This window comes from Athene noctua, chromosome 1 (assembly GCF_965140245.1).
Source record: "Athene noctua chromosome 1, bAthNoc1.hap1.1, whole genome shotgun sequence".
Lineage (NCBI taxonomy): Eukaryota > Metazoa > Chordata > Aves > Strigiformes > Strigidae > Athene > Athene noctua.
Window position 1 is genome coordinate 140,398,602 of NC_134037.1, and position 14,259 is coordinate 140,412,860.

The following is a 14,259-nucleotide window of genomic DNA, read 5'->3' on the forward strand; positions in this document are numbered from 1 at the left end:
CTTCACTATAATAATCAGTAAGTAAATTTAGAGTATGTAATTGTAGTTTACAATCACATCAAAATGTTCCTTTCATTAATTTCATTTTTGAAGATACTTAAGAGGTAAAATAATAATGCTGTTTGTCCTTTTGAACTCCAGGTCGATTTTAAGCCATCAAAAGACAGGTGGACAAAATATGCAAAAACGTCCTCAATTGTCAACACTGTAAATAAACTACTGATAGGGACCTGGAAAAATACAGGATCAGTAACAAAAAAGGAAATTGCTTCCTAACTGTAGCAACTGAATTCTGTTAATAAAAAGGAAGTAGTTTCACCTAAATGGTAAAAATTAAGAGCAATCAGTCCTAGAAACATTTTTTCTCCTGAACACACATGGGCTGAAACTGTAATTGGCTAAATAGGATGGTTAATCTGCGACCAGATAAAGCTTAAGGTAAGCTTCAGGTAGTACAGTCAGTAATTTTGTTCATTGTTATAAAGCAGTGCTATGAGACTGCTTTCTAATAAAAGGTTTCATAGCAATAGAGTGGAAAAGCAAATGGCATTTATAGAAATAACGAAGTAGAATAAGACATATTAAATGACTGAGCAGTGTTTTTCAAGTCAAAATGACATTCAGGATTCATGAAAGAACAATAGAATTAACATATCCACCTAGTGCCACAGGAATCCTTCACTGAGAGTTCTAGGATTAATGTCCGCAATACTAACCTTGCACTTGGCCTTTCAATATTATTTCTAATGGCTTTCTAATGATTTTCTGAAGGTAAAGTGTGTTGGTGTAGAAAAACTCCCAACAAAATGAAAGACAATTTTGATCCCCAAAATTTTACTAGTATGAAAAAAAGGTCGTTCCTTTTTCTCCCAAGTTTAGAAAAACGTGTTTCTGAATACTTATTTCCTAACTTTTCTCCTCTCAGAGAAATGGATTAAATATAGTAAAGGTTATGAGATGAAGTAACAGAATATGAACCGTGGCTTGGACTGCAAAGAAGAGTGACCAACAACTACAGGAACATGTATTACCTAGTGTTACTTTTGGTTGTTCAACAGTCTGAGAAGTTTTAGGCTCCAAAAGTGGTGGTTTAGGGGCTAGAAAAGAAAAATGAAAGTGTAATTGAACAGATCAGTAGATGTATCTGCAGTAAGCCAAAAGCATTACCATTCCATGGTTTGGGAGGTTGGTTTGTTCGTTTTAAAATAGACTAGATAAGCATGCAACTAAGTCCTACTTTCACACAAAACACCCTACACTCCTTTTAGTTTTGTTTCCTATGAAAATACACTGTATGCTTGTGGCTATGTCTGAGAGTCTGCTTCTAAGGCTCCTTCTCAGAACATTCCTAATCCATTGTTTGATACAATCAATAACTACATTTCTTTTATGTTATGGGAGAATAATGAGAAAGAACAGATGAGGTCTTTGACTAAGAAAAGACTGAAATCCATTACAAATACCAGAGAATCTATACTAAAGAGGAAAATTCTAAATGCCAAAATCTTGTTGAAAATCTTAAATCAAAGGCTGCAGCTGATTGCAAGACACATACAAGACATCAAGGGCAACTCCTGCATTTTATTCACCTGTCTATTTTATAAGGTATAAAACCAGAAACATTTTAGGACTCTAGTAATGCACACCACAATATTTATTCATCCAGCATCTGAATCACTAAAGGATCCAAATTCATCTCCTTTAATCCCAAATCAAAAGAAAATGAGTACAGAGATTATTTTTTCATCAAAATGCAAGAAGATAAAAGACACGACACGATGATAATGTTCCCATGGTTAAAGAATGAATCTCATGTGTATATGAAAGTTTCCCTTTCTACTTTGAGAAAGCTCTCCTCTTTCCACTAAAATGGCAACCCTTTCCATTGAGTTGCCTGCAGGAGGACTTATTGATCACAAGAGTAGTACTTTATTTTCAATCAACACAATAGTTTTATTGTGAACAGCAAAGATTACATCTTTGCCATAGTATGAAAGTGGGACATGGGAACTGGCAAAATAAATTGTAGAAATAACAACTATATATATTGTTTATACAAGTGATATAGAAAAACCCTGTGCCACCCAGACTTTTTTTCCCTTCCAGCCCTTTAAAAAGGTTACAAAACTAGAGAACTTGTTTGTATTTTTATCACTGGACCCAAATGTGTAAAACTGATGAGCTTAATTCTCATTCCTTTTGTTAGTCAACATCAAATGACCGAGTTTAAAATGATGAGTTAGTCAAGATGCTCATGTATTGCATAGCTCCTGTCCTTTTTGGGAAGTTTTGCTTAGATATTTTTAGTAAACATATGTCTCTGCCTACCGACTTATAAAAATGGTGTGCACAATTACCAGGTTTCACATGCTGTACTTCTGGGGTAGCAGATGGTTTCAGTTTAGAAGGAATAAGTGGTATTTCTTTTGGAGCTGAAAGAAAGAGCTCAGTTTGCAATCAAAAATTGTTTAACAGTGGTTTCCCACAACAAACAACACATGCCACAAATTTATATTGAAGAAAAGACAACTTAGTATGGAATGCAAAAGCCATCTGATGAAATCAGTTTAAAGTGTGGAATGAGTTTAAAGTGTGTAATGGAGATGATACTGAGATGTTGTGCCTTGATCAGAAATAGATTCTCTGTCTCCAGAACAATTAAAATTTTCACTATGAAAGCTCTATGTATCAGACATGCGTATGCATGAGAGTGAGAGAGATAGACAGAAGACTCTAACAAAAGGATGATTGAGTTTTTCATGCAAGTGGCAAGTTTTACTTCTCTGAGGACAGTAAAACCATCCTGAACTATGTTCTCATGTAGAGATATAGCAAGAAGAATCAGCCTAATGACAATGGAAGAACAAGACTCTATAACCAGGAAAAAGAATAACGATTATGCGTGTGAAATGATATGCTGGAAGAAATGCGTTAATATGGGATGAAGTGCTCAACACAGTTTTTCACTGGGTGAAAACAACAACTTTACCTAATGTTACTCTTGGCCAATGAAAAGGACGCAAAGTTTTAGGTGTGAAAGATTCCAGAATGGATTCACTTGTTGCTGTTGGAAAAAATGGTGACAGTCATAAGAAAGCAAAGAGCTAATGGAAGAAACTCTTCCTTCATAAGCAAAACCAAATTTGTTTTTACAAGAACAACACATATTTCACTAATGATTGGACACTTATAGTATGTGTACGTATGGTATGCATTAAGAGAGAAATTGAGGTTTTTGAACTGCACAGTTTTAGTGACTGTAAAACATCACATTTGTGATATATAGAAATTCTGGATGTTCATTTACTCCTACCTTCATTGTAACTGGTCTGAATCTCAAGCACTTCCAAAGAAGATTTTAAGTTGAGCTTTTGAACATTTTGAGTTTTGGTCCATTACTTAAGGAAGATGGTGTGGTGAAAAATGCATGAATTTAATGAACAAGACATGTTGAACAATCAGACATTAAAACCATATAAAATTTTGAGTAGAAAGCTGACAACTGATCCAATTACGGCTTCTGTCCAAAAGCACTGAGTGTCTGTGACTGCTAACCAATTTTGTGCCCTTAAGGATACACTCTCCTTAGTATTTTTGAAAACGCTACAGCAGTAGAATGCAGCCTATGGCTGCACTACAGTATTTCCATCAACACTACTATACAATAAATGCTGTTTTTTCAATTATCTATGTGGCATATTTTTCAAAATACTGAAGGACAATCATGTGACTATGAGCTGCCATATGCATTTTAAGTGTGAGAAAGCACAAATTTTAATGATTAACAAAAATCTAAATTCAAATTTGATCTGTTAGGGTCTAATCCAAACATGCACTGAAAGTGAAGATTACCAGTGTACTCATTTCAGTGAGTTTTAAAGCATGGTTTGAGCTACTGAATTAAGAACTAAGTAGATATTGTTGTACCTGGTCCAGCATCTGCTATTTCAGGTTTACTAGGTGTCACAGGGCTTGAAAGAACAGGCTGAATACCACTGAAAGCTATAAAAAAAACAGGTCACAGTATCTATGATTATCAGTTCTACACAGAGCTTTTTTGTTTTATAAGAACAAAGAAAAAATGTTACAGGTTATAACATACCTAATCTGCAATGCAGAGGTCCACCCACAATAAGCATGACTTACCTTGACAATGGAGCAGTTCTGGTTTAGAGTGGGAGCTGAAGCTAGTGGTTAAATGACAACTGAAACCAAAGTGTCAGACAACCTAACTTACCATTACTTTAGATAGCATGGTCCATGTACTTTAAAGCAATCCAGAAAATATAAAGATAAAAGAACTTCTAACACTATGGTTGTAAGCATAAAACATTCAAAAAAAGGCAGAAAAAATATAATCACCAAAACTAAAAACACTGCAAATATATTTCTGTAAAAGACTATCTTAATTCTCTTCAGCACTTTGTTTTCTGTCAAGATTTTCTTAGTGATTTTTTATGTCATAAAATCTGTGTACATATACACACATCTAAAACAAGTATAAAATAAAGTTTAAAGAAATCACTGAACTGAAATAGTAAGAAAGACGCTTACTGTGCTGGCATAAACAATATAGATTATATAAATGTGTGTATCCATCTCTCTGAGTATAACGAGCTTGAAAGAAAAAAACAAGTAATTTTCTTATTAAGCTTTAGGCATTATCATTGTTATTGTTATTATTATTGTTAAACCAAGCTTACTTCATTTAAGTATATCTCAAAATAGCCCTAGTAGCTTTTTGAGAGACAAATGTAAGATCAGAAACACTATCAGGTAAGTTTTGCAGCAGGAAGCACAAGCTGTCTTGGCTCATGTGAAAAGGGGTACTTTGTCTACACTGTTGATCATGACTCATGCAGAAGACAAGTATGGCAGATACCAAAATATCTGGGCTGAAGAGGATTTCCAAAATTGCTATCAAAACACCAAAAGTGGTTTAACTGAAAAGCTTATGCATTACTATTACCCATAGTAGTTGTTAGCACATGAGGTGTTCTGGAAACTGAAGGCATAGATTTTTCCAGGTCAGCTGAACTTGTAACTGCAGAAAAATGTAAATAACCCTGAGAGAGAGATTCATATTGGTGCAGAAAGAGGGAGGGGGGGTGAGGGGGAATCTGAAAACGTAAGATTGCTTGACAATGCTTTACAAGATTTCCAGCTTGAAATGACCAAAACCTCAAAGTTTTGAAAAAGTCACATATGCCTAACAGATATACCTTGACAGAAACTGTAGGCCCCCTAAAAGCTGACTTATCAACAGGAGTCACGTGATCTGTGCATATGTAACATCAAAAAACCTGTGCTTTTGATTTCATCTGCATCTGTAGAAAGACCCCTACATACTTATATGCTAACACAGATTTCTACAATCAGGTATTTCTACTGCCAACGCTTTGCTTGTTTCAGTTTAACAGATGCCAGTATTTTGAGTTACTGGTTTTAATATAGTACACATCATGTAATTTGTCATATATTATACTTTATATAACTGACAGAACATAAATTAACTTTTGTGACATACTGAAAAGCCAGAAAGTGAGGCAGAAATTACAAAACTATACTGTTCAAATATTGACTGTCAAGTTTAGGGTAATTTTTCTTCTCATCTCTCACACTTTCATACCTTTTCTATGAATACAAATGTAATCTTGGAGAGCTATAACACCAGTAAGAAATGTACCAATGTAACGAAATGTAACGTAACTTGAAAAAAATGCATATTAATGGAGAAAACTGAAAACAACTGTGTGTGGTATGACTAACAAAAAAATTGCCCAGGGTAAAATGTCCCAATCAAGAATATATCTTCATAACTGATAATGACTCCGTCTAGTTGTGGTCCTTATATATGACAGATTAAAACCACCCAAAAAAATATTGATTCCTGGTGGGTTTCTATATTTGATCCTATGCCATAGGATATCATCATGTAGTTAGAGCCTAATTACCAATCACTGCAGACAAAATTCCATTTCAGATAAGACCAAGCAATCAGAACAAACAGCCTGTAACAGTAACATCCTTGAGGCAAAACCAAATCCTAAGCTATGAAAGTATCATAAACACAATTTACCAGTCTCTATTTCTGATATTTCTGCAGATGCAGATGTTTGGGACGGGAAAGTAATATGATGAGAGTCCAGTGGAGCTGGAAAACAAAACAAAACAAAAAATTCTTTTTGTCATCATCTAAACCTACAGGCTGAAGAGGTTTCAACCCAATACTAAGGAACTAGGGACTTCAGACAGGAGAAAATCTCAAATGCACATGGAATGGATTTTCTAATGCGAATATGTGAAGATACACTGGTGACGCAAATGATGAAGCAGCTTGTTGCAAGAAAGACATAGGACAATATGACACAAAAATAAGAAAAAAGAACATAAAAAAATAACTAAAGAGGTGAAGGGCAAAGACAGACTTGCGTATGCCTTGCAGGACAAGATGTGATGTACAACTCAGTTTGAAAACACTGTTTAAAAATAGAGGTAACAGAGGAGATATCTAGAATTTCTGATACACAGAAAGCAATTTCTTGCAAGAGAGAGGGTAGAAGGATCCTGAAAGGATCAACATAGGCAAGAATTGCATCACTGGAAAACACCCTGAAGTACATGACACTCAGCTGACAAAAATACAAGATTACTCTAGTGCCACAAAACCAGTTCAGAATCAGTTTCCGTGACTTAGACGGAGACATCAAGAAACACAGCTAACACATCTGGGAACCAACTGCATCTCAATGGGAAGGATATGTTAATATGGTTCCATAAACTTTTAACTCACACTCGCCTTCAGGTCTGAAGGCTTACCAGCCTGCTCAGGTACTGCTTTGTTGCCTCACAGGCCAAAACATACCGCCAGCTCACAGAACTGGTCTTGTACACCTGCCAGTGTGAGAGAAGCTATCTCTATGAGCATCTCCAACCGTTGCCACCAAGTGCCATATCCAGTGCCTTAAGAAAATATGGCTTTTCACGTACGGTCGTTTCATCTCTGCACTTATGCTTCACATCAACATAGGCTCAAGAGAAAGAACAGTTCGGCTAAATGCACAACAATAACTCTTGGGACATTTCCCATCTTGCATCGTTACCAGATCTGCAAGAAATGTCGTCACCAAATTAGCTCGGCAGCATGGCCAGGCACCAAAGGCTGCTGGTGTTTTGAATGTTGAAGAAACATGCCGTGGTTCACCAAAAGCTGAAAAGAGGCATCATTCTTAAAACCCCAGCGTGACCTCAAAAGCAGCAGCAGAGCAGAGCACTCCCGCTTCCAGGTGATGGCAAGGTAACCGTGTGGGCAGGTGACAACCGGCCACCCCGAAAGTCAGTGGTGAAGCAACCAACGGCTGCACCCTTGGACCAGAAAACCCTGGTGGGCAGCTGAACTGCAGTGCTGTCCTCTTGTGCCAGTCCAGCCGGCATCTGCCTCTTAAGAACGTCGTCACATTTGACTGTGTCGGAGAAAGGAAGACCTGCTACCAAAACACAGAGAAGCAGGGGAATGGCGGCCGAAGGCAAGGTGCGAGAATACGTTCTCTGAGCAAGCTGCCGCTCGGTCCCTGCAGAAAATGCTCGTCAGCCATGGAAAAAGCAAGAGATCAAAGAAAAGAACTGCAGAACAACTGTGGTGAGTGCTTTGGCAAGCCAACAAGCTGCACCAACAAGTCTTCATACCCTCCGTGGAAGATGACAAGGATGCCAGGTGGCTTTGGGTGGAAGGCGTGACGGGGAGCAAGAGAGAAAGGGGAAAATGATCAAGGAGGGGTTTTGCTAATTACCCATCACCGTTTGCTTGGTTGCCAGAGAGGAAGGAGTGGTGGACTTCAGCCTTGGTCTTCGAGTAGCTAAGATCAAACACAAAAAACACCTTCAGGTCCTCAGACAGGCTGTTGTCGCGTGGGTGCTATCAAGACAGAGACGTGGCCCTGCTCGGGGCGGGCTTACAAGTCACAGCATTACTCCCCATAGCAGCACAAGGCTATCTTTCAACTGGCAGAGGTAGCCCAAGGTAACACAGTAAAACTAGAAGCAGAACCCCAAAAAAGGCAGCAGAAAGCTTACAAATGGGGTAATTTCTAATAAGGAGCCACAAGGGACCAACCACATCACGAACCCACTTTTCAGGACATCAAAGCACCTGAACAGGCTCACTGCTGCAGAGAAAAGCATTGCCAAAGTTAGCAACAGAGGAAGGGAATCACTGGCTATTTACCCATCACAGTCCTCGTGGTTCTCGGTGAAGTAGACAAGGTAGATTCCAGGTCCGGTCTCTGGCTTGCTACGGTCAGACATGGAAATGATCTTGAGATATCCACACAGCAGTACAAGCAGCACTGGTTCACAACAGCCCAAAGGTCTGTATGTAGGGCAAAACATCCCTTCTCCTGGCAATATCTCAACACTCAGTGACCAAATCAGCAGGCAACCGTCTTGCATTGGTTGCAACCTACGCAATATTCTTAGAAACTCAGTACCTAAATGGCTCTCCACCAGCATAAAAATGGCTAAGTGACCACTTCACCAAAGCACTCCTTACATTTCCTCGAAAGATGCCAACAGTTGTTGCAGAAAGAGTATAGGAACCAAAAGACTCAACTTCGGATTCAGAATTCAAGATCTGAACTTCACTTTTCCCTAGAAACAATGAAATTCTTCATTCTGTGCATCACAAATGTCATTCACTGACACAAGTAAAGCAAAGTGACTGTAGAGAGATGTCTGCAAACAAGTGATCAAATACTATTTTTCTGCAGAATTCTAGCACATCTTTCAACCACTTACACTTGTATTGTCCATCATCCCATTGTACCCTGAAGAACAAATAACTTCCTCGTACTGTCTTATCCTAATGTTGCACAAAGGAAATGCACAACGTAATACATAAACCAGTGTCAAATCTTGTCTATCTGTACTCACTTGCACTGCTCATCTTTGCTAACTGTGGACTTGACTCCAGATGTAAGGGAGGCAAGACTGTTGGTGACAGTTTTCAAACATGCACAGAGATGAAGAAATTGGTGGTAATAAGAAAATGGTGCTTAGTGACTTTCCTGGAATTTTTTGATATTCCCAACCTTTAGGAATTGAAACCCTTCTGTTCAGGTCCCTTCTACATGAACCTTTTCTATCAACATTCAATGACTCACTAACCAAATCAGTAACTGGCATCCTCTCATGGTTAAGAACTTATGGGGTATTCTTAAGAACAGCAGACAAATCTTTTTCTACGTATGGAGAAGCTTTTGCATTAAATGTACAAAAGGACCAAATCTAACAAGTTAGCACTTAGTTAACTATTCCAAATAAGAGGCCTCCATATATATATAATCCTTCACTAAAAAAAAAAAAAAAAAAAAGGGTGACAACCCCAGAAGACAATCTGGCTAATTGTTTACAAACATAAGAAAAATTAATTTTATAATTCCAACACTTCATTCCAAATTTCTCAAATGTTGCAGCAGATACAACGGGTCTGTCTCTCTCCATGTACTCTTTTATATGAAGCAAGTCAAAATAAATCCTCCATTTAGCAAAGTGTTGCTCTGTCTTTTGAGAGACTGCCTAGATGTCCGGAAAACTACAGTTAATACAGATATGATTACCAGCTGATATTGGGGGCATTTCTGGCATGCCAGATGTTGTGGATCTTGAAGGAAAAGGCTTCCTTTCACCTAAATCAAAAAATATTATCTTGTGTTAAAAAGCTTGATTGCCTCAGAGCTACTATGGATAGCACAGGACTCAGCAGACAAACGTTGCGTTGTTAAAATGGAAGGACAGGGAAATTTGCTTGCAAATCAGCTAGATGTTACTGTGTTTCACAAACTGTTAGGCGGGTGTGGAAGTCATTGTGGAAACCACGTGACCTAATTATTCATACTAATGAGAATTCTTATGGCTACTTCATAATCTTAGTATATTAAAAATTGCAGGTAGTAAGAAAACACCTTTTGATCCAGAAAACAGTCAGTGGGCTAGCCAGTAGAAAGATAGTCAAAACAACCTTTTCACAGAAACATACACAGAAATATATGTTAAGCACTTAATTCCCTCTCACAGATAAGTCCTCTCAGCACAGGGAAAAAAACCCAAAACTTAGAAAGGCAGATCCACAGCTAGAAACCTCAATGAGAAAACCAAACCAAATCAACCAAAAGGAACCCACCTCTATGCCCTGATCCTCCATCTACAAAGATGAATGAGTGCAGATGAGAATCTATGTAATGGCAACAATAAGTGGTATGAATTACTGGGATGGTGACAACTAAAGCAATGCAAAGCTTCTAAACACAGCAGCAAGGCTAAGAACAAAAAGAAAATCTTCACAACTAAATCAAGTAATTTTTTCAATTTTACCCAGTGCCGTTTCTAACAACTGAGGTTCTGTAGCAATTGTGGGCATGGGTATTTCCAACTCAGTAGTATCGCTAGCTGCAGAAAAAAAAAAAAAAAAAAAAGAAAGAAAAAAAAGTAAATACACCTCAGAAATAACTTCATATAAATAAATTAAGATTTTGGAGAGAGAAATTTTACCTTCCACTGATCTGTGGAGTATTATTTTTTCATTTCTATTTATTTAATTGTATACCAAATTAACTACCTTCTTTCTAAGTATTTCAAGTATCCTCACTGACTACTTAGCTGAATATGTTATTCCAGTTTTCCCATGTGTGCAAATGTTCACAAAGAGTTAAAAAAAAATGCTGATATAGTTTTACACATACATGACTTAAATAGCATCTGAAGAAACAGCTTTACAACTTATACCACATCTTTCCATGAAGTTAAGAATTCTTCAGCAAATTTAGGAAAAATTGTGATTTCAGGTGATTAAAGTCTCTCAGTATCACTTCATTAAATCACTTAGCTCTATGCAGTTTCTCAATTTCAGCCAATTTTTTTCAGTCAGATTTGGTTCCAGGTATCCCATATAACAGAATGAACTAACTTGATTTAAAAACATTGCCTGGGAGTAGGATGCTTTATAGAACAGTAAGCAAAACTGAACTCTTGAAAACTATATTGGGATGCCAAGAATCAGTGGGTTATACAGTAGAGAACTTAATAAACTACAGCTCCATTGCTGAAAGTAAAGCCCTGGGTAATGAACTGCTTTCCTTTCCCTTCCACCTCCTCCTACCCTTTACCCATTGCCCTCACCTCTTAAGTGCATACTTGTTCATGATCGAGCAATGCTTAATAGCATGCTCACATATCAAAGGCTAGGGGAAAAACAACCACCTATCTCCAAAGCTGTAACTCAAAGTATAGCTTATTTAGAAATGTCTGGCCTGAGATATGTTTATTTTCTTATTTTAAGACAATACATAGGAAAAATCCCAGCAAAATCTATATTGAAATTGAAAAACAAAGAGAGAGAGAGAGAGAAAGAAAACAATTTTATCACTAAAAGATATCATACCTTACTTGACTGTAATAGTCTTAAGACTTGCAAGATTTAAATCTTTTCCTGACACACCCATTTCATCGGTACTGCATTATTCAGGCTCTGTAAGCTAGCTGAAGTCTTGCTTTAAGCCTGTGCTGTGCCTGATCCCACGAACAAGGATGCTGTTACAGGATTTGAAAAACTAACACATAGGGCAACATCCTATGCAAGAAGTATGGAAAAACTGTCCAAAATCATCAACATGGAAGCAATAAAAAAAAACAAAAAACCAAACACAAAACTCTTCAGCACTAACCAACCAAACAAAAGGGTATGTTTCTGAAATAATATTACTATAATTTACCAGTGTCTGGTATTTCTGAAGCTGTAAAAGTTTGGGGAGTAGAAGTAACTTGAAGAAAGTCATGTGAAGCTGGAAAATAAAAACAAAAATCATGCTGTATTGTATTGAAGTGATAAGAACCATCATGCCACAGCATCTATTCTTTTATGAGTTGAAGAAACTCCCAGGTAATATTTAACACATTATGTTCTGCAGAAAGGTAGAATCTGAAGTAATAATTAAGTATGAAGTTACCAATTAAGTATGACTTGAAAACAATATCCGAACCCATGCATTAATGCACAGATATATAATGCAACTAATGACCAAACTGTTAGCAGAATCACACAAAAATATGTTGAACTATAGAGTTAAAAAGGAGAAATACAAGGCCACTCAAAAAAAAAAAAGAGAACAAATAATGAATAAAGATTAGCAAACTGGGACTGAATGGAATTTTTATCTAGAATTCCAAGGATCAAGGAGGAGGATATCCTGGTACTGAAATTGAAGAAGGAAAAAGGATGACAAAGCAGGAACTGTACCAAATGAAGCATAGAAACTGTCTTTTGTCAGACACATGAACAGCTGACATTTGCAATCAGTAACCCCTTTAGTAATGGATTTCCTTCAGAAATTTATTTCTTAAAAAAACATATGCATCAGGCATTACACTACTAGCATGCTAATGAAGTGAAATCTTTCCAACTAGCTCTTATCTTACTATTTTTTTTTCCTCTTCTTTTAGATAACTGTCAGTGGCCCCAAGCAGATAACTAGCTCTTACAAACTCATCTATAAAATAAGAGAAACACGTGATAGAAATTTTCTAAGGACCAACTAGCTGGTGTCTGAATGTTCAATGACATGTTTTTATAGTGTCAGTTTTGAAATCTGGGCACTTAGAATTATGTCTATGGTTATACAGAAAGGCTAAAAGAAGAGCTACATTTTTAAAAGATGTTGAAATTTCTGCAGCTTCCATTCATTTCTTAGGAATCCAAATATTTCAGTAAATCAGGATATTCCACTTATAAAACTCAGGTGTGAACAAGCCTGTTTAAATTTAGTATTTACTGTAAGTCTGATTTAATTTTAAAGCTAACAATTACATGCTGTAGCCAAATATGGAAAAATCTCCAAACTACTAGTGTTTCATATAAAATGTCATAAAGAAACTGCTATTTGATACAGCACTTTCATAACTGCAGTTATTCATCATTTATGTCAAACTGAACAAACTATTTAATGAGAGGCACTATGTCTCGTCTGAAAATTCCTAACTGTCAAGAGGATTAATCTTACGAGAAATCATTACCAGATCTGGTTGGTTGCACTTCTGTGGTACCACATGTTTTGGATCCTGAAGAAACAGGCTGTGTTTCCTCAAAAGCTGAAAAAAGAATCTGAGCTTAAAATGTTGAGACCTGTGACTTCATGGATTAACATCAAATAGCTTAGTGAAGGCTGCGCAATTCCAGATGATGCTAATGCAAAGCTAAGCAAGATGGCAGATGGCCTGAAAGCAAGACATGAGACAATTGGGCCATGATAAAGGAGATGATGGCTTGCAACACAGTCTTCTGGCCTCAAGATTTGAATTCCACATGCCCGAAAGAATTCTCATCAGCAAGGAATTTTATCTTATTAAATTTTCTGGGCTAAGATCTGCAATTGCAGGAAAAGAACTAAGGTAATGATAAGATATGATGACACTGTCTTTAAGCAGCTTTTAAGCCAGTAACAAACGTGGTTTTTCAGCTGGTTACACAGACACAAGAATGGTGAATAAGCAGCTCTCTGTAAGTGTTGGTAGCTGAGATTCTAAAGCAGATCTTAACATTACTACTTGTAGATCTACATGATGCTAAGATAATGGGAAAAAATCATGGAACTAATCTGCTGATTACCCATTTCCATCTCTCTGGTTTCTGCAGAAGGTAGAGATACAGATTTCAAGGCTGGACTCTGAGTAGCTAAGAGCAAACATGAAAAAAATTTTATGATGCCGAGACAGACGCTCTCCTTGCAAGTGGTACAAAATCTAATTTCAACTGTAAATAGCAAGTTTTTGTTTGGTTTGAAGGTCTCTTCTTTCTATTATTTTTTACCCCATATAACTTTGGTATGCATTATCTAATTAGGATGAATATGAATCCATATTACTTAAGATATTTTTCTTCACATCAAAGCAGCTATAATTCAAACCCAATATATTTGATCTTCACAGTACTTGCAGGTCTGTATAAACTGGTTACTATTACATTAAGCAGACTTATTTTAAAAAGAGGTGTAATGGGAAAAGATAAAAAAAGAATAGCACAATGAAGTCAGAGAAATAATCATTGAAGTAGTCAACAGTATCCTTTATCTGTTATGCTATAATGAAGACTATTACAAAGACTTTATGGTTATTTCACTTTCAAGTACAGATAACCTGAAGTGTGCTTTAATGAAAACAGGGCATCAAGGTGGAATTGAGCAGTCTTACCTAAAGGCCATCATGAGTATCTAC

At 36.9% G+C, this 14,259-nt stretch overlaps 1 protein-coding gene across 12 annotated transcripts in view; it reads right to left on the bottom strand.

Moving 5' to 3' along the window:
- Positions 1-14,259, bottom strand: part of ABI3BP (ABI family member 3 binding protein) — a 192,773-nt gene that overhangs the window by 72,689 nt on the left and 105,825 nt on the right. For 6 of the 12 annotated variants that reach the window (XM_074898200.1, XM_074898193.1, XM_074898209.1 and 3 more), the window contains exons 11-13: positions 2,990-3,064; positions 2,358-2,432; positions 1,032-1,097 (exon numbers count right to left, since the gene is read on the bottom strand). The exons of the other annotated variants lie outside the window; for them this stretch is intronic. In XM_074898200.1, coding sequence (XP_074754301.1) covers positions 1,032-1,097; positions 2,358-2,432; positions 2,990-3,064 — 216 coding nt within the window. The remainder of the gene's footprint in view (positions 1-1,031; positions 1,098-2,357; positions 2,433-2,989; positions 3,065-14,259) is intronic. 12 annotated transcript variants of the gene reach the window in all.